Source organism: Misgurnus anguillicaudatus, chromosome 19 (genome assembly GCF_027580225.2).
Source record: "Misgurnus anguillicaudatus chromosome 19, ASM2758022v2, whole genome shotgun sequence".
NCBI classification, from domain to species: Eukaryota; Metazoa; Chordata; class Actinopteri; order Cypriniformes; family Cobitidae; genus Misgurnus; species Misgurnus anguillicaudatus.
The window spans coordinates 41,089,059-41,115,968 of record NC_073355.2 but is presented as its reverse complement, the minus strand read 5'-3'; the positions used below and the strand labels follow the sequence as shown (position 1 = coordinate 41,115,968).

At 38.2% G+C, this 26,910-nt stretch overlaps 1 protein-coding gene across 1 annotated transcript; it reads right to left on the bottom strand.

The window, feature by feature from the left end:
- Positions 1-336: 336 nt before the first annotated feature.
- Positions 337-25,914, bottom strand: LOC141351151 (choline transporter-like protein 2). The gene is made up of 22 exons (XM_073857653.1): positions 25,760-25,914; positions 16,336-16,384; positions 15,844-15,917; positions 15,456-15,534; positions 15,260-15,342; positions 13,521-13,633; positions 13,348-13,416; positions 13,125-13,240; positions 12,803-12,886; positions 12,577-12,689; positions 12,333-12,464; positions 9,472-9,571; positions 9,221-9,313; positions 8,413-8,497; positions 6,393-6,655; positions 6,197-6,291; positions 5,986-6,089; positions 4,546-4,619; positions 3,117-3,179; positions 2,860-2,956; positions 1,908-1,992; positions 337-1,362 (listed from the first exon to the last, which is right to left on the bottom strand). The coding sequence occupies exons 1-22, from the start codon at positions 25,791-25,793 to the stop codon at positions 1,178-1,180; spliced, it is 2,190 nt and encodes a 729-aa protein (XP_073713754.1). The 5' UTR covers positions 25,794-25,914; the 3' UTR covers positions 337-1,177.
- Between the last annotated feature and the right edge of the window lie 996 nt (positions 25,915-26,910).

The following is a 26,910-nucleotide window of genomic DNA, read 5'->3' as shown; positions in this document are numbered from 1 at the left end:
GGACAAACGCAGACGTGACGGACAGTGGCGGCTCGTCCGAGGGGCGCCATTTCAAAATATGTTTTCGGAGTGTCATGCATGTTGCTCGTGTTTTCAAAATATGTGTTTGTTGCGTCATGTGAACCATGTGCATCACGTGTTTTGTCAAAACAAGTGCCCGCTCAAAATCGTTTATGACAAAAGAGACGCTCACGTTCACAAAATACACGCAAGACACTCCCTTAACAGTAAACTCTGATTACGCATGAGATTATGCGAGTATCTGGCAAACGCGAGCGTCTGTTTTATCATAAACCCTTTAGACGTGTCTGCAGCAGGCACCTATTTTGACAAAACACGCGATGCACATAGATCCACTCGACGCGCAGAACACACATTTTAAAATCACGAACCACACACATGATGGGCTACGTACATATTGTGACGAACTTCGCAATGTGCGCCCTCGAAAAAAATAAATCACCGGTTGGTTATACAGCATCTAACACACAGCTGTTGGGCTTTGCTGCTAATTCATTACGATTGGAATAAAATAATGCGTACAGGTAAAAAACATGAATTCATTACATCATTCATAACAAATTTCATACGTCTATGGATGGTAAAAACAACATTGTTACACTCTCCATAACGTCATGAAACGTCGCCTTTGTTATTGTGCTACTGTGTAATAGTGACCTCTAGTGGTGAAAATCCTACATATTGTGGCTTTAAAAATATATGGCTTACAGTCTGAAGAAAGTGCAGCAATATTTAGCATCATTAGTCTTAAGACACATTGTTGATGTCCATGACAGAAAAAAAATGATGTCCAAACATTAAAAAAAGACTAACACTAAGACAAAAATTGCATCGTATAGCTGACAGCATTATCCTTTGCAAACACTCGCATTTTTTTCACTTTTGTGGAAGCACTTCTCTCTGTGAAACAAGCAAGCTATTTTTTTTGGCTCAACATGAGGGCCAAGTAAACAATGACAGGATTCCTTCACTATTATCCATAATATCCAGTCAACAGAACACATTATTAAATCATTACAAACGTTAACTTTTGTAAACGACTGCTAAATGACAATGGCTAAATCAATTTGTAAGCATTCATTCTTCGATATAATAAACTAGATAGTTATGAGATATCGTTCCAGTACTTAAAGGCAGATGAGAATGTTCATCAGGATTACTGGTTGTAAGCATCACTGCTTTGTTTGGTTTTGTCTGGAGCTGTCAGCTGCATGGTCTCGTCGCGCGAGACAGGGGTTCGGGTAGCGGGGTCTTCCGGGTCCTTCAGCAGAATCTCGTGAAGAGTCGCGGTCATGTAATACGGTCGTTCAGCAGAGCCGTCGTTACGCTCAAGGTCTTCACCTTTGTGTCGTGTTAATGGGTTAAAGTGGGTCGGGGTTATCAGTGTATAAAGAGTGTAATTCATAATAAATGTGTCCGTTTATATGGATTGTGAGCAACAGATTTTGGGATAGGGGTGGATAAAAAATTAAAAGGAACAATGAAAAGAAAAGAATGAGCACAGAGGAAGAGAGAAAGAGAAAGATTCAGGTTATTACAGGAAGGTAGAAACGCTTTTTAGCTCAACTGAAACAAACAGACAAGTACCATTGACAGATTAGAAACACCTCACACCAGAAAACAAGTCTCCGTTTAGAAAGGTTCAAGATATATTTAGAGGATTTGCATGCGCTGCCATGCCGAATAAAGAATCGGGCCTATCAGTAACAATAAAAAAGACCAAACATCCTCCCTCTGGTATGTCTTAAGATATCAAGGGTATCTCTATTTTTTGCCTAATCTTTTATTTGATTTTTAATCCTCTAACAAGTTGCACAATAGTACTTGGTATCGATACCAATATTATACTTACTATATAATGTAAAAACACAATGGTGAGTACTTACAGAAGCAGAGGAAGAGTGTGTCCACACACATAGCATAAACGCTGAAGAACCCGTGAGCAATGAGATAGGAGCCCACCAACACCGTCTGATCAAACAACAGAAACACATATATTCAGACAGTTTGTTTGAAATGTATTGTTACGATACATGTTTCTATATTAATTTGCATTCAGGGTTCCCACAACTTAGTTAACTTCAAATTCAAGGACCTTTCAAGGACTTTCCAGGTCCAATACCCTCAAATTCAAGGACTAAATATGGGGACACATTTCAAGTGAGATCAAGGTTATATCGTGTTACATTTTAAGATACATTGTTACAGTTCCCTTTCGAGGGAACTCGTGCTGCGTCACTGCGGTGACACATTGGGGACGCCTCCAGGTGTAAGTGTGTCTGAATGTGTATATCAAATTCAACCAATGGTGAGGCTAAACGACAAAAACAGGGTGACGCGGAAGCCAGGAAGTATATCGCTACCTGAAATATTGCCAAAGATGGCGTTACAGGCACACAGGAAGTATGGCAAGGAGACGCAGCGTCTCGTTCCCTTCTCAGGGAACAACAGTTACGTACGTAACCCGAGACGTTTTCATGTGTCAAACACAACTATGCAAAAAAGCATTTTGGTATGAATCAACATTCGCATACAGAAGATATAAGCATTTAAAGCAAACACTTTATCACATGTGCTTAAAAAGTCTAGAATTTTTATGATAATATCCTACACTACACAGGGAATAATATGGATTTTTTTCCCAGAAAACTTCTTGCATAAAATAGATTTAAGCACTTTCAATGACCTGTATCTATGTATATTTTCAAAAACTTCCCAGACCTTGAATTTTTTTCCCCAGATTCACAAACTTCAAGGATTTCATGGACCCGTGGGAACCTTGTACATTACACAACCATTTCTCCCATTTAACCCAATATTTCACACGTGCTCACATACCAAAATGGGAACCCAGTAGTAATGGAGACTGGGTGCGGCACCCTTAAATGCATCCGTTTGTCCGGAGAAAAAGAAAAACGCGAAGATTCCCACAAGATAAAGAGGGATCAGAAATGCCTCCATATCAGTGCATAGAATATTAGCACATAAGCAGATGATCCCGTTTATATTGCTCAACTAGGTAAAAGCATTCTCTTTAAATGTAATCTTTATTTTAGTTAGATATCTAAAGCCGAAATGCACACTTACCCACAAGACCCACAATGAGGAGTTTTCCAAGGAATAAGATGAAATCTGTCACCTTATCCACGACTACCACCCTGTAAGATTATTAAACAATTGTAAAACATGCTGTAATTTAATGACGCTCCCTAGTGAGCTGCCTTGTTGCCTGCTGCAGCAATGTTTAAAACCAAACTGTTTTCAAAAACTATTGACTTCCATAGTACTATTTTTTTCTGCTATGGAAGTAAATGGTGCTTCTGTTTCCTGCTTCATTACAAATATCTTTGTGTTCAGCAGAAATGTATACAGGTTTGTAACAACATGAGGGTAAGTAAATGATGACAGAATTTTCATTATTGGGTGAACTATCCCTTAAAAGACACAAAACCTATAGGTTTAATTGTTGTTTTAAAACAAAGATGCAATTTGTATAATCCGTGCCTCTAAAGGGCGCACAATCAAAACAATAACAATGACGTAGATTAGTGACGCTCTAATGCATGGTGGAATGATGGGATTTGTAGTCTTTAACTCAACCGCTGATGGCCATCAATCAGACGGGAATAAGAAATCATGTTAACGGATGAGGTAATCAAGTTTTATAAATGTTGTGTTTGATGACATTGTTTTATTTCTATTATGTAAGGTTCAATGTAATGTTCAATTGTTAGTCATAGACGTTACAATGTTAGTCCAAATCAATGGTGTGTTAACACATCACAGAATTAAGTGTTCAGATTAACAAATTTACCATAAACAAGCAAGTAACCCGACAGGCCCTATATACTAATGCATACTTCCGCATTTGTCCACGACACTGTTGTCATGTGGTTCTATGTTAGTAAAGGCGTTAAAAAGGGTTAACATGGATATTAACGTCATTGACAGGGAAATGCACTGCCCCGTGTCATTGTTTAGAATGGCAATTTTCTCATAAGTAGTTGAAAACATTAAATATATTGTTAGTGATAACTACACTAGTGATTTTTGGATATTTTACTGCAAATATCTTACAAATTTTACCTTTAATTGTGATTTTAGCATGCGATTTTAGAGATATCTTTCTTTCTTCCCTGTTTAAATTAAAATTTTGAAATGAATCATTTTCTCACCCTCACATTGTTCTAAATCTATTTATTTTCTGATGAACACAAAAAAAAGATATTTTGATAAATGATGGTTAGCACACAGCTGATTGACTTTCATAGTAGGAAAACAAATATTATGAAAGTATTGTGAAAAAATGATGATATTTTGATAAGTGACGGCAAGTACACAGTTGACGATACCCATCGAATTCCATAGGATTTGTTTTCCTACTATGTGTTATTACCATCATTTATCAAAATATCTTCTGTTGTGTTCAACAGAAAGTGCAGATAGGACTTTAGTCTTGCATGCCTAAAATAACTGCATGGAGGCATTGCAAACATTCCCTAAAGGGACTTTGTTGTCACCCACCTGATGACATTTCTCATCAAGAGGAAGAAGGCGTCCCGTGCCGACCTGCAGAAGTTTTTCCCATGTATGGCCACCTGTGGCAGAAAAAAATTACTTTCTTTTTAATCTGCTGATATATTAACATCATCTACATTGTCTGTATTGTGGATTCTTTTTTAGTTACTTCAGATGGTATTATTAGGGGTCAAGCCCCGAAGGGCACACTGTAATGTGTCCCCACAGCAAATTTGGAGTCTCTATCTCCAACCCTTTAGCGCCACCAAAAGTCCAAAGTTGCACTTACGTTTTTGCTTACAACTTCTGATCCGTAAGTCCTAGAAACAAAATTCTTGTTTCCTCTGATTCCCTGGCTCAAGACGACCCGTCATTTTCCGTCATGAAAATTTTTCCGCAATTTTGAATTATTCGTAAAACCTACTTTTGCGAACTCGTCCTAGAGCTTTTGCCCTATGTAGCATCTACAGACCCTCACGGCAAAAAATTATGGAATTCATGTCAATTCATCAATCCGTTTCCGTAAACCACGTCAACGAATTTTACGTAGAGCGCAAAAAAACGGATTTGAGGCTGTATCTTTGGCAAACTTAAGCCTATTGACACGATACTTGGTACTTGTGATGCCAGTCAGGAACTAAGGGTGCATGCAGAGTTTCATCACAGCGCCACCTACTGGTCAGACTTATGCTTTACACGCCTATAACTTTGGCTCCAATTGACGTATTTTCACGGGACTTGTTTCTTTGGAGTTCTGAATAGTTGCCAAGTCCAACGATACCAAACATGCCAGAATTCGCCTTACGGTTAACCCTGCGCAGCAAAATAGCGCTTAAAAAACACACGTGAATATCTCCGCGAACGTTTTTCCGATCGACTTGAAAACACCATAGGAAGAAACTTACCTTACCTTCTGAACAAAAAGTTCTATTAGCATTATATTAAAATTTCCATCAGAAATGGCCGAAAATTGCAAAAAAACTAAAAATTACCTTTAAATTTGGTGTTTTTTACACATAAATGGTTATAACTCCGCAACAAAATGAGATTTTTACACCAGATTTGATACACTGATGTATGAGCACATTCTGAGGCCACACAAAAAAATTGTATGCTTGCACCACTAGATTGCCTTATAATTGAACAAAACCTTTGATATCAAGCCAGCCCTATGGCCATACAACTGTTTCATCACTAAATTAAAGTGTATAGTCATAAAACTAGCTAGATGTAACACAATCATGACCTAATGCTGCATGCACAATTTTGTCATTGCGCCATATACTGGTTTTGGCTTGACCCCGGTATTGCTGCTTGCAGCTAAATTTATTATTATTATTATTATTATTATTATTATTATATATTAATAATAATAATAATAATAATAATAATAATAATAATAATAATACAGTAACAACGACCATAATAAATTGTTAAAACACACACCATAATGTAGGCATTCCTGTTCAAAAACTTGACAAACTTCTCCAGGCACCAGAAGCAGCATTTCAGACAACACAACAAAAATTTGGCAAATTTATTTTCTGCACCTGTGGATGGAAAACAAAGAACAAGATTGTTAAGCCAGCATACAACAAGTAAAGAGAAAGACATCACGGCACACAGAGAAGTTTATTCAAAATTACATTTTCTGCACCCTTGAGTTTGTGGTCAAGATACTCCAGCAAAACCCTGATAACCTGAATAATGGCGAGGATGAGAGAGCCAAACGCCATGGATCCTGTGTGATACCTGCATATGAACGAAATGAATGACACTAAAACATCTGCTAAAAGTACATTAGTGCCTCAAAACGAACAGAAATTAACTAAAAACCACAAATTTAGCATCACCTGAGGGATCTGCCCAGAGCGGCACAGAGAGGAAAGGTGGGCATGTCTTTGGATTTATTTAAAGCCCAGTAGTAGGATGCAAAAGCCCCTGCAAGAGTCATCTGACCCAGAGCAGTGACGAAGTTGGCACACCAGAAGAACAGGAAGACGTTGTAGAACTGAAAGAGGATCAGATACTTGTGGTACGCCGTTTCCCCACCATAAAAAGCAAACAGACAATCGGAGCGTGGACAGTCTTTCTTTATGTCAGACAGGGTGAAGTTCTGCAAAGACAGGGGAAATGAGCAATACAGATCATTCATCTTCTATGAGGTTATATTACATTGTAATATTACTTATTTAAGCACCTGTTCCACATTTCATTTTTTAGGTCTCACAAATGTGATAAAAATAATAATAAATGTTTGTATATTTATTCATATGCATTTTCCATTTGCTAGGTTATTCAGGGCTCCAGACTGCCACCAAATGGTGGCATTTTGCCACCAAAATTTGAGTGTGCGCCACTGAATTTTACATCCAGTCGCACATGTCCGACCAGTATATTTGACCTTTTTTTGTGATGTGACACTGAATTTGAAACAGCACATTGTACTTTCAGCATCTATCATCAAAGTATTTATTAGTAATACAGTGGAAATTAGTAGAAATATGATTATTTGTTTAGCATGTTGATTTACAGTGTGTGCCCCTACATTTTCTGGTTGCACCACTAAAATTTTCAGGCTGGGGCCACTGTGCTACTAGTGAAAAAAGTTAGTCTGGAGCCCTGTTATTTATATATAACTTTTTCTGTAATCAGATCTATATTATGCTACAGTGATCCCAACATTACAAAGATCCCCCTTTTACACTTTTTTTTTTACAATTTATTTAAGTGATAAGTTAGCATGGGTTTAAAATAAACAATGCTGATGCTTTGAATGAATCTGAATCATGTGTGTACTTGCACCAACTTTCTTTACACAACAGCGTTTGTATCAAATAAAGTAGGCTACTATACAATTTCAGTAATAATATGATAGGCACACAGGGCCTCATGGTGCGTTCACACCAGATGCGAATGAAGGGTTAAGCGAAAGTGATTTACATCTTAAGTCAATGCAAAGATTTGAGCAAATTATGCGACACATATTGAAAGTTCGGTGCGTTTGACAAACGTAACATGTGATTGTGCAAATCACACGAGTTGAAAAATAGGAACTATTCACGACGCGTTAACCAATCAGGAGCTTGCTCTAGTATTGACGTGATTATGACTTAGCAAGGGGAGACAGAGGACAAACACATCGTCGCTGTATGTGGACACACATCTGGACGACACATCTTCATACTTTTATAAAAACGGGAATAAAAGGGATCTTGCTTGGAAGAAAGTGATTGAGGAGGTGGGACAATCTGGTAAGTTGTAAAAATTGCTCTTTGCTTAATTTGAGCAAAATATATACATACTGTATTTAGACTACAAGCTAGACTAAAAAATGTTCAAGCATCCAATTACACTACACGTGAATAGCGCAATTTATTCACTTCATTCGCATCTGGTGTGAACACACTGTAACTGTGGGTTCACACCAGATCCGTTTGAGGTGTGAAATTTGAGTTTACTGCGTGTAGTTGGACACTTGAACATTTTGAGTGTTCTTGCTTCATTCCCAAGTGAAAGCCACGCGTGAAATTCTAGCCATCGAGACATTTACATGGAAATTCGCATCAAGGGAGGGACTTTTGCGACTCCCTTCGCTTCCTGTAATCACGTCACTACTAGAGCAAGCTCCTGATTTTTCAACTCGCGCATTTCCTGCGCCGACGCTCAATTTGCGCTAGACGTGCAGATGAGGCGGAATCGTGTCTACTGCGCCGTGCTAAACACCTCATTTGCGCCACGAGACCTCCAGATGCCCATAAGCGCATCTTTACATTGACTTAACATTGAAATCACCCACACTTGACGCCTCTATCGCGGCTGGTGTGAACGCAGCATAAGACTGCATATGAATATGTATTGTTGAGCATATACCTCAGGGTTGCAGGTTTCTCTGGAATGAGAACATTCCGTTTCATTGAAAACTTTATAAACCGCTTGACTGGATGTAGAGAGAAAGCTGATTAGGACAATTAAGGGTTAACAGCATGATTTTTGATGATGATTATCTTAAACATATCATTTTACAACGTACACTACACATATTTGCTTGAGAGAATACACGGGGATTTACATTAGGGATGAGTTTGGAACGCATTTCATAATGTGCTAAATTATAATTGTTATATAAAATATCAGAAAAGACACCTATTATGCAAATTTAACTTTTACAAGGTATTTGGACATAAATGTGTGCTGGCTGTGAACACAACCACCCTACAAATCAAAAAAACCAAATCTCATTAGATGTGCTGTTTTAATATTCTTGTTAATATGACGTCACAAAGCCCCGCCCACGGCCACTGCCTAACTGGTTAATTTACCCAAAAGCTTTTCTAAATGTGTTTGTTACCACAATAAAGCACTAAATATACCATCGTCTCATACTGTATTCACAAGAATCAGATTTATTTTTAACCAAAAGCACTCAATGTCTGTTGGTAATGGAGTGAGTTCATTTGCATTTAAAGGTACACACATGAAAACAGGGGCATTTTGGACATGCTATAATAAATGCTGAAATATGCTAAAAGATATGAATATAAACATTGGCCTATTTTTCGAGTAGTCCCACAGATGGCCTTGACCCCTTCTAATATAAAGAGACCACAAGATATCAGCTGGTGTCTAAAGTCATTGTGTTAATGAATATTAATCCGGATAATGTTCTCAAAAAGGATACACCGCAGTGACGGCCCAGTACGCGATGACTATAGTCAGGAGGAAGAAGGTAAAAATAGGGTAGAACAGTGATGACATCACATAACCGATGGCTCTGAAAGAAATCAAAAAAATTGAGTAAACAAGACCGTGTACTAAAAAATACATCCTTCTTATATACTAACTTATATATCAACACTAGGTGTTACGACAGTAAACATCTACCATAACATCTGAAAGATCAGCACTTATATTGTGCAGAGAGCAACAGACCTGCTGGCCTCCTTCATAAGCTCAACTGCAATTCGGATTCTATTCCTGAGGAAGATGAGGACCACGATGATGATGAGCTCCAGGATAGCCAGAATAATTACTGCAGAAAGAAACAGGACATATTTTAGTGCTTATACATCTACTTACAAGCAAAACACTATATTCAGGGTTCCCACACCTTAGTTAACTTCAAATTCAAGGACCTTTCAAGGACTTTCCAGGTCCAACACCCTCAAATTCAAGAACTAAATTTGGGGACACATTTCAAGTGAGAGCAAGGTTACATCGCGTTACCTTTAAAGACACATTGTTACAGTTCCTTTCGAGGGAACTCGCGCTGCGTCACTGCGGTGACACATTGGGGACGCCTCCAGGGGTAAGTGCGTCTGAATGTGTATATCAAATTCAACCAATAGTGAGGCTTAACGACAAAGACAGGGTGATGCGGGAGCCAGGAAGTATATCGCTATCTGAAATATTGCCGAAGACGGCGTTACAGGGACGAAGGAAGTATGGCAAGGGAGACGCAGCGTCTCATTCCCTTCTCAGGGAACAACAGTAACATATGTTACCCTAGACGTTTTCATGTGTCAAACACATGCGGCAAAGTCTTATGTTGCGTTTACACCAGGCGTGTTTGAGGGGTCAAATCGTGTCTACCGCGTTTAGTTTGCCGCTTGAACAGTTTGAGTGTACTTGCTTCATTCGCGCATGAAATTCTAGTAATCGAGACATTCACGTGAAAATTTGCGTGATGGGAAGGGCTTCTGCGACTCCGCTCGCTTTCTGCAATCACGTCACTACTAAAGCAAGCTCCTGATTGGTTAACGCGGCGCGTTTTTCCGGCAAAGTTCAATTTTTTTAATTCGCACGTTTGTCGTGGAAACATGAATGAGGTGGAATCACGTCTACCGCACCGTGCTTAACGCCTCATGCGCACCGCAAGACCTCCAGACACGCATTAACGCATCTTCACATTGACTTAACATTGAAATTAGGGCTGTCGCGGTAACCGCATTACCGCATGACCGCGCTACTGACAAGCCCAACCGTATAGAAAAAAAGCAACCGCAACAACCGCGCCTTTCACGTTAAATTCATGAAACGCTATGCCGCCTTGTTTTTCACGTCATACAGTACATGTATAATAAAGGCCAAATAGATTCTCAAGAGTTAAGAGAGTAGGCCAGTATTTTTCTTACATTTAAAAAAAAAATGTAATACTTCATATTTCGTTACATCATACAGTGAATGTGTGAAAAAGTAAAACTGAGATGACAGAATAACTGTGGCGTTGTCTGCCTCTAGATGCAGTTTTAAAGATTAAAAGTACTTTAATATCACTGATCAACCCAAATAACGCCAAAATATAACTGGTTGTTTACCAGCATTAAAACTTCATAAAAAAGACCTTTATAGGTTTTTTCTTTGTTCATCTGCAGCGTCCGCTCCGTGGATGCAGCCAATATAACGCTGCGGTTGCTTTTGTGAATTGACTGCACACTTGACTTTCACCTAGACATTTAGATAAACAAGTTTTTCATCAACAGTATCTGCATGAAACATTTTGAACAATGATCATCTGCCGACTCGACTGTTTCATCACATCCTCTATACACGGAGAGTCTGCTTTATAAACGGCTTTTCCTTCGCTCCGCGTGAGCTAAACGTTTCCGCTTTTTATTTTTTACTTGCATATATTTCTACTTTTTTCAACAAAGGAAGACACAGGATATAATGTAAGTTATTATAGATAGCATTTAAGCTTGTTCTGAAATGATGACAAATCTGTGTGACTAAAAATTACCTCTCCAGCTTAATTTAGCCAAAATAATGATACATTCGTTTTCATACTTTATATATAAACGTTAATTTATCCACTAATATATTATTAAAATGCCCTAAATTATTATGCATTGCCTTTTGTATTGCATTTGTTTTGTACATTTACAGGTGCATAAATACTGGCTCATTTTATTTCTTTAAGACACTGCTGTGTTCTGTTTTGACCGATGCTCTGTTAATTTGCGCTTAACAAGCCTAAATGATGTTCTTCAATTTATTTTTGTTTTCTCAAAAATATATTTAGCTGTAGTATAGCTTGTGTTCATCTTTTTTTTCATAAGGGGAAATACATGTAGCCTACCCTTCTTCTACATTAGTTGACCTCATTGTTCTGGATTTAAAAAATAATTTTATTTTAGAAAAATGAAGGCGGTAAAACCGCATACCGCGCTGGTGAGCCACGCAAAATCACCGCAAGGGAAATTCCTTTAGCGCGACAGCCCTAACTGCGCATTCACATGGGGCGTAAGCGTTAACGCTTAACGGAAGGCTTGTCTGAAGCGTGGCCAACAGCCAATCACAGTGGCCGCTACACATGCTCCGTTCTTCCATAAACGTAATTGGCTGGCTCTGTCTAGGTAATTTGCATAAGGCGATCTGATTGGGTGACGCACACGTTGCCGCTTAAAAAGTTGAGAAATGTTCAACTTCTGCCGTGAGCAACGGCAGTGACGCGGCGCCGACGGATCCACAATTCAGTTCAGCAACGCATGACGTCACCCATTAAAAAAGTGAATAGGAAGCGTCAATGCTGACGCCCCGTGTGAATGCGCCGTAATTGAAATCACTCGCGCTTGACGCCTCTACCGCGGCTGGTGTAAATGCAACATTATGATTTATGGCATTTACATTCAGGTCAGGTTTCTTTTTAAAAAATTATTCTTTTTATTATTATTATATATATTTTTTAATTATTTATGCATGTCAAGTTCGGGTAAAAAGGTGATTCGTTTAATTTTGGATCGTGTACATTTCTTTGGACCCAAGAAGACCTCTAGTTAAGAAAAGTTACTCACTGAAGGCCAGCCAGGTCTGTCTGATGTGCAGGTAAACACTGAAGTCGGGTTGAAAGCCCAACTGCTGTAGAGTGACATTAGCACCAGGTGTCTCCTTCAGATTGACATACTTATAAGTGCTGAAACCGATACCTGTGAACATGACAAATGAGAGATTACAGTGAAACGCCATCATCTTTCTAGCCCGATAAATGTTTTACACAGTACTAAAATGAATGAGTACAGTGGAGAATAAAGACAGTACCACATCCGATGACAATAACGACCATGAGGATCATGACCCAAACCATGCATCCAGCCAGAAAACGCAGAAGAACGATGAAGATCAGACTCACCACCAGAGCTATCAACAAACAACTGAACACAAAGAAACAAATGAACGCTCAATCACATCAAGTTTAACGCCCATGAGTAGTTTCATGTCAAAACTGCAGGAGAAATAATGACTGTTATAAAAACAAACATCTTACATTAAGATCCAGTACCAAGACTTTGTGTAATCTTCAAAGATCTTCATTGCAACTTGTCGACCCTCTATGACTACTGTGGCGTTCCTGTTATCATAATAAAGCAAATGTGTAAGTCTTTGCTGGTTGTACGCAAAACAAAACTCTTTATTTGAGGTTTACCCTTTGTTATAAAAAGAGATGTACAAGATAAATATAAATAAAAAAATGTAGGGATGTTTGTAAGGTCAAACATGTTCACTTTGCACATCAGAGAGTGTGAAGAGCGCTCTGTATGTTTCACTTGGTTTAACACATGAGACTTATAAATATATGCATTTCTCACGTCATCCCGTCCACCAGGTCTTTGGCATTTCTCTTGTTTCCATCTGCATCTACAAACGTCTCGCTATCGCCCACTGTGATAGTTCCGCCCTTTTTGCCCATAGATGGAAAACAGCGCTGCAAAAATGAGACAGATGAATATGCTTGTGTTACAGCGATATAAAACAGAAACTTACTTTCCAATAATCCTAATAAATATTCAAGCAACAATAAATAACAACAACAAACGTACATGGTTTGCTGGAAACTAGAATTGCCGGGCACAGTTTTTGTTGCAAAATTTCTGGCACAGTCTGTAAAGACAAAAAAAAACTGATCAGTCAATAGGTATTTACAGGAATTTTAAAACGTAAAGTAAAAACAGCAAAAATAATAGTTTTGATTCAAACTCACTCACTTTACTCCCAGGATCTTCTCTGCAAAAACTTTTGTAATACGGCCATTCCAGTGGATTTGGGTAGGCGTTAACCAGAGTCGTAGTACGATCAGGACATTTCTCTACACACAGCTAAACACAGACAGAAATCAAACATGAAATACAAAATAAATGTGTGTCAATGTATAAAGGTATTGCCTAAAGCAGGGGTCTTCAACTACTCTTCTTCGAGGGCAGGATTTTAAAAATGTAAATAGGATGCGGGCCAAACTTTTACCCCTATTTTAAATTTTTTGGCCATTTTGCCTTTGTATTTAAACAGTGATAGAGGGCAGGAAAGTACAGAGAGGAGAGTGGGGTATGGAAGCGGCAAATCACAAGCCGCAAGCCAGGAATCGAACTCAGGTCGCCGAAAGTGTGAAAGCACCAAATGTTGGAGCGCTGCCCACTACACCATCGGCTCCAACTTTAAAGCCTATTTTTACCTCTTATACTTTTTTACTTTCAATATATTTATTTTTAAATATTAATAAATATATAATTATTATTATATTATTATATTATTATATACTATAGGCTAACTTGTGTTGTTTTTGTTAATATTTTGTTACAGAGTCATATGTTAAAAAAACAAAAAAGATGCACACATTGTATCCAGTATTTCGTTTTTCAATTGAACTGAAAACTCATATTTACTTTTGTCGTCATTTGTCGTGTCCAGTGGAAAGGCGGCTTTAAAGTAACCATGCTGATTTTAAATGAAACAAAGATGACCGGCAGGCCAGATAAAGATGAGTGCCGAATATAGCTAAAATCATAATTGTCGATTATTAACATTAATATTGTAATTGCGATTAATGATTATTAATTAATAGACTTTAAATTGTTTTGAATTGTTTTATAACTTTCTGTAAAGCAGCTGGATGGTAAATTTTAACCACCTAAATAATGTAATGTAAATAACAAATAATTATGGGAGTTATGTTGTTAGTAAAGAATCCAAAACGAATAGCTAAAGGACACATCAACTTAGCCATTTTAAAATCTCTGATTCACAACTGTATTTGGTGCCAAAACGCACAGAAATGAGCACAAATGGATAGCTGTAATTCAGGCTTTTGGCAATTATGTGATTATTTCACCCATAATCCTGATTAGTTTTTCAATTAATTGTGCAGCCCTAATGGCCGCTCTAATGACCAAAGTCCCGCCTTCAAGTGAAAAGAAACGAAGTTGTGGAAAAATGCATAAACTTTTTAATATAAGATAAATTATTAAAAGTTTGGCTGATATTATGGCAAATTAATTTTTAAAACTATAGACGGTTTCATCGGACGCACATGCGGTCACGCGATTGCGCGTCTGGTCAGAACTTTACTTCCGGTTTCAGTTTTTTTTAATGGTCTGACTAGTTGCTAAACTGAACTCTTAAACAAATAACTCGTCGAAAATAACAAATGTTTTGGTCTCCTAGGTAATCTATGTGTTGTTTATTTTGCTTGTTATATAAATAAACTACTTTAAAAGGACTTTGATGTTATTTTATACTTAGTGAAGTTTGCCAGAAGTTACGTGATGACCACGAAAGCCGCTTGTTTATGTTGTTACTGCTGATACAGTCTATAAAAATAAGTTTAATTGGCGGCCAGTAGATTACCAAAGTATTTCACGCATAGTGAGCAAAACACGTAAAAATACTAGTGTGCCAATCCAAGCAAAACAAAAACAAGAGTGAGCTAGGGTAGGAAGGACACACAGCTGAGGGGTGGGACACTGAAACTCCAGCAGGACCATGGGGCTGGCACACTTCATGATGTTAAAGTAAAACAACAGCGGCTTCTTCCTGCATTACACATCACAGAACGAACACTGTCAAATGTAATTCACTGAGAGGATAAATAAATGCACGTATGAAGATGGCAAAACAATGATAGTCTCGATCTTGGCATAGCTTACTCCAGGTTTCCCTGTCCACAGAACTGTCCCGCGCTGTCTGTAGGGTAGATCACTTTCCGTGGATCACCGTGAGACCAGGCTGAAGAAGAAGAAGAATATGAATTGTGAGTAGTGGCAAGTTTATACCAGAAATATGCGCATAAGTCTTCTTTAAGCTAATGTACAATTCAATGATGTAATGCCCATTTAGTTACAAACTGCTTTAATTTAATCAAAACATCAAAAAGGCACATTTTTGCATTAAGAGTGCATTTTGTCTGATCTTGCTAAATTTTTGTTCCTCAGAATGTATGCCAGCCAAATATGTAAAAGTCTTTCACGTTTCATGCAGTCCCACATCCGTTATCAAACGTTGCATTTTTCACAGTAGACAAACAGACTGACTTACCCACAATTCCCACTGCAAGGTAACCCCCTATGGCCACCAAGAACAAGATGCAGCAAATGATGTCTGTACATCCTCTGTGGTGCAGAAACACATTGTAACAAAGATCAAACATGTGATGCAGAAAACAACCACAGCAGCACCACAATAGTTTTAACACATATGTTAGACAACCACTGAAAGTCAGACTGTGGGTGTCTACTGACTACTGAAATGAAACTGTATTTCTCTAAATGTTTTTTTCGAGGCATCTCTATTATTTAAACAATGTCTGACACAAGCAGTCTTGAAAAGTAGTTACATGTTACGTAAGAAATAATTGACGATGGGCCACCCAAGGTAGTAATGCAGCACGACGCAAAGCGGAAATAATTCAAACAATTATTCCACAGACATTGCTCAAACATTGCTCTGGTGGTTATTTTAAGACATTTGTGCATTTATCGAATTTAATACTTAGGGTTGGATGTTTGTTTTTCAAAAGTTTTTTCCTACCTGTTATGGATAGGCCCTTTGAAGGTGGGGTCGTATTTTTTGGCCTCACCTGCAAGAACAAGATAAAGCCAAACTGAATATAATCCATAAAAGCATTCAATACACCAAAGATAGCAGCCCAAATACCTGCAAATATGTGATCCTGTCTGTGGAATTAAAGGAATAGTCTACTCATTTTCAATATTAAACTATCTTATTACCTTAACTAAGAATTGTTGATACATCCCTCTATCATCTGTGTGCGTGCACGTAAGCGCTGGAGCGCGCTGCGACACTTCGATAGCATTTAGCTTAGCCCCATTCATTCAATGGTACCAATCAGAGATAAAGTTAGAAGTGATCAAACATATCAACGTTTTTCCTATTTAAGACGAGTAGTTATACGAGCAAGTTTGGTGGTACAAAATAAAACATAGCGCTTTTCTAAGCGGATTTAAAAGAGGAACTATATTTTATGGTGTAATAGCACTTTTGGGAGTACTTGGACTCGGCGCAGTAACACCCTCCCTCTCCCATTATGAGAGGGAGAAGGGGAGCGGACTTTTCAGGCGAGTCGAAGTGCTCCCAGGAGTGCTGTTGCGCCATAGGGTGTAGTTCCTCTTTTGAATCCGCTTGGAAGGGCGCTACGTTTTGTTTTGTACCACCAAGCTTGCTCGTATAGCTACTCGTCTTAAATAGGAAAAACGTTGATGTGTTTGGTCACTTCTAACTTTATCTCTAAATGGTACCATTGAATGAATGGGGCTAAGCTAAATGCTATCGAAGCGTCGCAGCGCGCTCCAGCACTTACGTGCACGCACACAGATGACAGAGGGATGCATCAACAACTCCCAGTCAAGGCAACAACATATTTTGATGCTGAAAATGAGTAGACTATTCCTTTAAAGGGACACTCCACTTTTTTTGAAAAATGCTCATTTTCCAGCTCCCCTAGAGTGAAACATTTGATTTTTACCGTTTTGGAATCCTTTAACCCGATCTCCGGGTCTGGTGGTACCACTTTTAGCATAGCTTAGCATAATCCATTGAATCTGATTAGACAATTAGCATCACGCTCAAAAATAACCAAAGAGTTTCGATATTTTTCCTATTTAAAACTTGACAATTCTGTAGTTACATCGTGTACTAAAACCGACTGAAAAGTAAAAGTTGCGATTTTCTAGGCAAACATGGCTAGGAACTATACTCTCATTATGGCGTAATAATCAAGGACTTTGCTGCCGTACCATGGCTGCAGCAGGCGCAATGATATTACGCCGTGTCCGAAAATAGTCCCCTTGGTTACTTTCCAAAAGGCACTGTGCATAATATGCGTAAAACAATGGTATAACGCAGTGCCCAGTCATTTTTGAGTGAGATGCTAATGGTCTAATCAGATTCAATGGATTATGCTAAGCTATGCTAAAAGTGGTACCACCAGACCCGGAGATCGGCTGATTGGATTCCAAAACGGTAAAAATCTAATGTTTAACTCTAGAGGAGCTTGAAAATGAGCCCATTTTTAAAAAAAATGGATTGTCCCTTTAAAGTTTGATTTCATTCATTGATTGTAATCTTTGTTAAATGAATAGTCTACTCATTTTCAATATTAAAATATGTTATTACCTTAACTAAGAATTGTTGATACATCCCTCTATCATCTGTGTGCGTGCACGTAAGCGCTGGAGCGCACTGCGACGCTTCGATAGCATTTAGCTTAGCCCCATTCATTCAATGGTACCATTTAGAGATAAAGTTAGAAATGACCAAACACATCAACGTTTTTCCTATTCAAGACGAGCAGTTATACGAGCAAGTTTGGTGGTACAAAACAAAACGTAGCGCTCTTCCAAGCGGATTCAAAAGAGGAACCACATTTTATGGCGCAACAGCACCTCTGGGAGCACTTCGACTCCCCTGAAAAGTCCGCTCCCCTTCTCACTCTCATAATGGGAGAGGGATGGTGTTACTGTGCCAAATCGAAGTACTCCCATATTAAAGACATAAAGGTTATATTTTCATATAATGTTCTTTTTGGCATGTAAGATGATTTTATGTAGTATACACAGCAAATCCCAAAAAATGACTTCAGCAGGGTTTTCATAGGCAGGATCACATATTTTATTATAAAAACATGTTACATTTTATGAATATTCTGTTTAGGCTTTTATCAAACACGATTGTAGCTGAACTATACTGTAATCTACGCAGTGTTTATCTGTGAATCATTCATCTACTCCAAGGCTTTTATGGAAACTGACATTCCAGTCCAGTGATTGACAGAAGCATCTGCATACAAACCCTGCTAATAATTCATCTCACATACTTTACAAACCAAACCATCTAGCAACACAAACTATGTGACCAGATCATACTGCCATATCCACAACAAATTAGAAAATAATTAAACTTGGGGCGGGCATGAACACAAACCTGGCACAAATTGGGTTTTCTTTGACTCATAGCATGTTTAATCATTAAAGAAAACATCCGTGTTACGAGGAGCTCATGTTAGCGTAGCTGTGCTTTACACAACAAACATCACTTTCAATATAATGCTCATATGAAGAGTTTCGTTGCAAAACGAGATAAATCAATTTTTTTACATTTTTGTCAAAACATGTTTATTATTATGTTATCATGTTATTGTTTTGTTTTATGGTGCTACTTAGCTGAATTTTTTAAGTTATGAAGGTTTAAATCAAAACAAACCAACTGCAGTTGCATTGAAATTAATTGGAATGCACAACCAAAAAACGAGATTTCTGAACAATATAAAAAAAGGTGGTTATCTTGTTTTGCAACGAAACTCTTCATATTAAGATAACAAGTGCAAGAAAATTTAAATACACGTGCATATTGGGATATTTCTGTTTGATGATTCTGTATCAATTCTCAAAAAGGCAGTATTGATGTTTTTTTTTTTTTGTGGTAGTCGTTTCATTTTCAGTTTACATCCTGACCACTAGATAGCTTCTTATCTCTAAACTTCAAGAGTGACAGGAAGTACTTGCTAAAGTTTGCAAATGATGGTGTTCTTGATGACAGCTTTCTCAAAATTATATGTTATTCTATTCGCATCCCATCCACTGTATCGTGTTACGCATCGTATCTAATTTAGATTTTAACAAACCTAACCTGAAGGGTGACAAGTCTTACATATTATTAACATATCAAATAGCATGAGTCAACCAGATCAAGTTAAATAAACAGTGGCACCAAAGGTATTTATTCACTTAAGCCACACTTAAGACATAGTTCACCCAAAAATGAAAATTCTGTCAACATTTACTCACTCTCATGTTGTTACCTGTATAAATTTTGTTGTTCTGATGAACACTTAGGAAGATATTTTGAGAAATGTTTGTAAAAAAAAACATTCGTGGACCCCATTAACTTCCACAGTACGAAAAAAAGAATACTGTGGAAGTGAAAGGGGTTCATGAAAGGTTTGTGAGTAAATTATGACAGAATTTTTGGGAGAAAAATTCACCCAATATATCAAAATATATCAATTTCATAACAAAAGATTGTATTACATTACAATACAAAAGGTCAATGGAATACTTTTCAAGCCAAACATTTTACAAAAATACATTTGCCCAAAAACAATATATGCTTAGTGTCCATATTATGCCTGCTTATCCACAAGTTAAATAGGTGCATGAGTTCAATAAAATATGTTTCAGAAGTTGTTATTCAAAATAGCTTGTTACCCTCGAAAAGATTCTTACCCATCTCTAGAAGCCTCTGTTTCAGTGCATTTCAGATTGTGCCTTTTTGATGTGGTCATTACATATTTATGAGCTGCTGCTCCTTTGGCCACACCCACTACTAAATTCATGTGTGCACTCCCAATGGTATTGTACGAGCAGTACAGACAATATACTGTATATTATTATATATAATTATTAATGGTTTATGTATTATTATGCCAACAGACAAATCAAGCAAAAAAGTATAAGTGCACTCCAGGAGAAGAAACTCATTACACATAATGATTGGCTTCGAGTGCAAATTGTGATGTGATGTAGCACTCTCAATAATACACTCATTTTGCCCTAGGCAAGGCTAACATATTCCTGTTTATAAAACATATTCAAACGCATTATTTTCGCAAATTACAGAAATTTAGACCCGGCGGGGGATGTATACTGCTTGTGGACAGCATGCTAATTGCTAGAAGTTAGCGGGAGGTCCGCCGTATCTTGGGAAATTGATAGAGACCTGGGTAGGCTCGTCGGAAAAGACGGGTCGGTAAGGGCTGGTCTTGGTTAGTTTGGCAAAACAATTTTAGTTTGGCAAAACACTATTACTTATATAGTTAGTTAGTTCATGTAGAATTGTAAAATAAAGCAGTTCATATATTTCTTATAACTTTCGAGAAGTACCGTGGCTGGTTACTGGCTTTGCAGGAGAAACCACGCTGCAAACTAACTAGCATAGCAGTTAGCCACCTCGTTCTCAATGGCAAATGACTGCTAAAACACACGCGCGCACACACACACACACACACACAAGTTCCCCCCCTCGACGCGCACCAATTCATGGTTGGGATGATGTCAGTTTTTTAACGCTGCTAACAATATCTATATAGCCTACTGTCTACAAACATTACTAATATTAACATTACTATACATGGTGTAGCCCCTTATGGAACTTGTATCCACAAGGGGGCGTATTTGTTCCTCAGATGTTGCACAATAAACGTGACATCCAAATATATTAATTATAAATCGTGAATGAAAAGTGAGAATCGAACGAATGTCCGTTAGTGAACTAATTGTATACACTATTTATATCGTAATTCGGTCAGAAACGTCAAGATTGTGAGATGAACAAATCGTTTTGGATTAAAAGGCTTGGATATTCCATTTCCTTGGACTTTTGGGGATTTATGAACAATTTGTTTTGGACAATTTCACCCAAGCGGATAAAGGGAAGATTTTGAAGGTAAGTAAATATCCTAAATCGGCGCCACCCGGTTCAGGTAACTAACAACTAGATTACAGTTTTATGACTGCTAAAAATCATATTATGCTTTGTGTGCGCGCTTAATGGAAATCCGAAAGTCTAAGCTTTAAAACGATGTGCCGCATGACCGTATATTTTGAAGATTTAATGCTTCAAAGTTACAATGGCGTAATGCAGCCTCAAGTGCACGAGAGGGGGTGTACCATGTACGGCACAGTGTTCCTTATCAGGTTAAAAGGTCTAAGGGTTTAGCATATGGTCTCTGTTTTTAGATACAGATGCTCTAGCATCCTGAATGTAGAATTTTGTGATAGAAGTCCAGATGACAACATGTAGAATATAAACGGGACTTCTTACCTTTGTGTTGATATAATGATTCGAATCAAGTCTGTTTCAGATGTGTGAATAACCTATGAAAAGCGTCTAATAGAATACATCCAATAGGGGTGTGCATTGGCACTGCCCTCACAATTCAATTCAATTACGATTCACCAGGTAACCATTCAATTAAATTCGATTCTACGATGCTTTTGCGATGCATCAGAATGCTACTGTACACAACAAGGCACATTTTTAATCAGTCAAGTAGTAAAGTCAAGTGCAACTATTCTCAACAAAAACGGAAGCTTAGCAGCTTTAAGACAATGACAATTATATACCCGAGATGAGAATTTTACACACAGCGTAAGTCTTGTCTAGTTTCCACATTAACTTCATAGAATCCGAAATGTGCCCATATGTCCACTTTCCATGGAAAAGTGTTTTTATTTACCCGTCTATCGCGGTCATCTCTCTCTGCCTTAGCCATCTTGATTGTTGTTGTTATGCCCTCGGAAGTAATTGAAACTTCACAACTTTAATGTCCTCTCGATGCCAGAAAATAAACAGTGACATAATCGATTATGGCACTTTGCCTCATCGATGCTGAATCGTGCATGCGCACATTGCGATGCATTGCCGGATCGATTATTGTTGACACCCCTAACATCCAATGAACATTTTTGTCCACAAATGCGTATAATCCATGAAATATAGAAATGTAGTCTGTTGTTTACATCAGATTACGCATGAACGTCTTGTAATATAATATACAATCTGAGGACTATTTGCGTCGTAACTCTGTTCATGAGATTACAGTTTAGGTTCTGTTAAACACATTAACACGCGTTAAAACTTTGTTTTAAAAGTAGGTGGGAGTATAATACATAATTTCAAAACAGCGCTATCAAAAAACGTGACGTTATTTGACTTGCTCGTTCCTCCAATGACTTCATGGAAAGTATTTATAGACAGAACGATCTTTGTGTGACGTTTTATTTCCCAGTGTGGAAACTGCATTTTATATGCTAACATAAGGATAAATAATAAGAACAACGAATGTGTATGCATGTAAACATCCAAGACTCAAGGCAGAGGACTGTTTACACTTGGTATTAAGAAGTGTTTTCGTCGATCGGATCACAAGTGGACGAGAGAGACACATCACGTTTACACCTGGTATTTAAATCCGTCTCTTTTGTTCACTTTCTACAGCTTCTGTGCTGAATACTGTGAGGTGGTGGTCTCTCGAGACGGTAGGCGAGTCTCTCTGCTGTCATTCAAACCCGAGCGGGAGTAATTATGAGTTTATATGGACGCAAACTAATATTATGTCGGAGTTCGCTGCTTGTTTAGCAAGTAAACATGCTGCACAGTGTTTTGTACATGTATATGTTAGAGCATTCTCTGAATTTTCAGCGCAATTGATGAAAGAGTCGCGCAACTTTCACACGCTCATAAAACGAAACTAAGTGGAGATCAGCTGCTTTAGTTTTATCAATGAAAGGCTTAAAATAGCGCTGTACAGCGTTCGCGCCAGAAGTCAGAAAAGATGTAAAACATTGTGTTCAGTATCTCAGACTAGATAAAAAGGTGGAGAGAAGGCAGTGGTGTGTGGCTGTTCCAACACATTCAACCACATGTGCGTTTACTAGGGGTGGCACGGTTCATGAAAAAAATCAGAACCGTTCGGTTCGCTTGTCTCGGTTCGGAGCGCGTGTGTGTCGTACGGTTCAACGGTTCATGGCATGCGCAGTGTATGTAGCCTCGTGCCCTGTATGTGACCTCAGATAGCGTGTTTCCCTTTCGCGAGTAGCGCGAAAGAAGAGGTGACTGGTGTGGAGAGTGAGTGCTGCCGGTCATGTTACGTGTAGAAATGGCAAGAGGGAGAGAAAAAGAAGTCTTCCCGCAGTTGTAGGATGCGCCAGCGTCGTATAAGTTTGGTGTGTGGAAACATTTTTATTTCATGTTACCTATGATGAAAGCGGAAATAAAACAATAGATACAGCCACACGCGACAGCCTTCTCTCCGACCATTTATCTAATCTGAGGTAATGAACACTGTTTTACGTCTTTTCGTATTCAGCGCTATTTTTAGCCTTTCGTTGATAAAACGAAAGCGGCTGATTTCCACGTAGTTTCATTTTGCTAGCGTGTGAAAGTTGCGCGATCTTATTTCATAAACTGCCCCTTAAAGTAATCAAGACAGAAATGGTCAAAAGTGGACAAGAGACGGATTTAAATATAACACGTGTAAACGTTATGTTTCTCTCTCGTTCACATATTCTCTCTGCAGTATTTAAGCAGCCTCTCAGTGATAAATCTTAAAGCTACACTGAAGTTGGCATTTTTATCTTTGTGTGCTAAAAATGCACACAAAGTTCATGTAGATGGCAATACACATTCTCTTTTTTGCCAAATAAATGAAAAGCATGTTGAAATCATCAATGTCTTCCCTCTCGCTGTGTCAAAATCTCGCCTGGCTTTCCTAAGGGATGTTCCCAATAATGTGCTTAAAGTCAAATTCAGTTTGTGCATGATTTCATGATATATCTTTTTTTAATACTGTATCCTAAATTATGGATAATTAATACATTAATAAGATAATACATTTCTGAGTGTTAAAAAAATAACAACAAGAACCGTACTGAACCGAGAACCGTGACCATAGAACCGTGATACGAACCGAACCGAGGGTTTTGTGAACCGTGCCACTAGCGTTTACCCTACAAAAGCAATCCAATCGAAAGGGTTTTCGACTACCTCTGCAGGTGGTTGAAAGTGGTCGAAAAGGGACGAGCTCAAAACGTTTTGAACACCGTTTTCACCTGGCATTAACGTCGTCCACTTGTGATCCGATCGATGAAAACGCATGTTAATGCCAAGTGTAAACAGCCTCTCAGAAACCTTTATCTCACTCAAAACAGCATGGATGGATTTTTTCAAGTTTGTAAGCGTGGTGAAGCACCAGAGACACAAAAGAACACCCCAAAACCCAGAAAAAGTGTATTTTTCATAATATGGGCACCTTAAGTTTGAAGGGAATGGATACGAGTGGTTTCATAACAGTACTTTGGTTACTGGAAACAGTGAGGGATATGACTAACACATTCACTAGTGACTCACAATGCTCAGAGAAGTGAAGTTTGAAAATATATTTAAAGTCATTTGATTTTCTTGTCTAATGCAATGAAACTCAAACTTAAAGTGCACGTCCTACTACAATATGGAGCAACTATTCTTCCATAAAGTTTCTTAACAGATCTAAACCGAAACCAGATGTGGAAATCTCTTACTTTCAACCACTGGAAACCTGTTGTTGGAAAATTGGGAGATGTTGCCTCCCCAGAGTTATTTTTAACCACATTTGTGTGGTTAACTTACAGTAACCAGACAATTACAACATATTGAAAATTTGCTCTGCTTAGGTGTGAAAACAATCATGAAAATCAAAGCTAATGCATTTTAATGTGTATTTTAAAATTTTATTTAATTTGAGGTGATCAACATAATAATACATACTCTCGTCTCATTCATATAAAAACAGCAAGGTGTGACAATATTATTCGTCTTGCCATCAAAATTTTGCTTGCCTTCACTTTTACATTAATTTCTTTCCTCATAGAAAGTTGCAGTTGATCTCTAAAACATATGCAACCTCAACTGCTTCATGGGAACTTAATGACACAGGATTTTCTGCTGTGTGCCATCTCAGTTTGTTGTAAACATCCACACCCACTAAAGGGAGTCTTTCAAAGACTGAGTGCTCTAGTTCACAGGCACCACAGTGTATTGTCATGCATACAAAAAGCCAGTTTAAAGATCAGTTTCATGAGACGAAAGCAAAGCACAAGCATTAGTTTTAAATGTACCCAAAGTTGGTATATGTATAGTAAAAATCACACTCACACGTAATTTCTAACATAAACCCATGTCATTTCATTAAATAAGGCTGAATGCAAATCAAAAATATGGCACTAATCACTAAATCAATCCTATTACCCATGTAAAAGTAATAAATAAATCAAATGTACATGTAACTAGTCTTTATAAGCAGCTTCAGTTTTGTTAAAGGCTTGGTAAGGAGTTTCCCACACTACCAAAAAGAATGAAAACAAACAAACAGGCGTGCACACAATCAAGTCAACATTACCGGTCTTTTTGTAAGCATCTTCCTCCTCAGGCATCCTGATTTCAGTTATATTGCGTTTATCTGATAATCTGATGTTCCTTCTGTGTGAAAGTGAATCGCACAGCTCACTAACTATCACTTCCTGGTCCCAGGAATAAAACTGGCTGCTGTAGAAAACTGGTCAAACCAGTATCAAACAGGTCTTCAGTTTGCAGGTTAGATGAATGCATGCAAATCACTAAATAATCAGTTCTGCCCCGTTTCAAACAAAGACGCAGCTTTATTTTCTGAGCACTCTAAACTTTGAGTTGTACTTTTGTGTATTCTTGTACTGCTGTCTATGTGTGATGATATGGGGTGTTGGTTGTGTGTCTTTACAGGGGGCTAAAAGATGGGCGTGACGACACTTATGGTACATTCACATGGGGCGTAAGCATTAACGTTTGACGGAGAACGTGTCTGAAGCGTGGCCCACAGCCAATCACACATGCTCCTCTGTTCTCAGGTCTTGCATCGACATAATAGGCTGGCTCTGCACTAGGTTATTTGCATGAGGCGGTCTGATTGTTGACGCCTGCATTGGCGCTTGAAAGTTGAGAAACTTTCAACTTCTGCCGCGAGCAATGCCAGTGACATGACGCCGACGGCTCAACAATTTAGTTTGCCGACGCATTACGTCACCCATTTAAAGTAAACGAATAGCGTTAACGCTGACGCCCCGTGTGAATGTACCATTAGTGTGCACTTATATTAGAAACTGTGTGCACTTATATTAGGGAAGTTTCTCTAAATTAATCGCATCGCAATCGCGATGTCAGCCTGTGCGATTATATGACAGCAAAATGTTGCAATTATATTAAATAAATAAACGTGTGGACTTGTTAACACAAACTTTCTGACAACAGTTTGATGATTGTCCTTGCTGTTTAAAAAAGAAAGAAAAACTAACAAAAAAGTGCACGTGTGGCATGCACGTGTGTGTCGTCACTTGTGTGTGTGCAGCGCGGAAATACCAGAGCAAAGATGGATGCAGAGGAGATTGACAGTGATCTGGTAGCTGAAAAAAAACTCTACGCCTGTTGTATGGCGGTATTTTGGATTTAGGATTACTGACACTGAGCAGTTGCTACATCACGTGGCAATACGAAAACATTTCTAGTTTTACAAATACA

Coding starts and splice junctions, on each gene's coding strand:
- LOC141351151 (XM_073857653.1), bottom strand. CDS start 25,793: ATGCCTGAGGAGGAAGATGCTTACAAAAAGACCG. Junction 4,620..5,985: donor ACAGGAATGCCTACATTATG/GTGTGTGTTTTA, acceptor TTTCTGCCACAG/GTGGCCATACATGGGAAAAA. Junction 3,180..4,545: donor TTGATGAGAAATGTCATCAG/GTGGGTGACAAC, acceptor ATAATCTTACAG/GGTGGTAGTCGTGGATAAGG.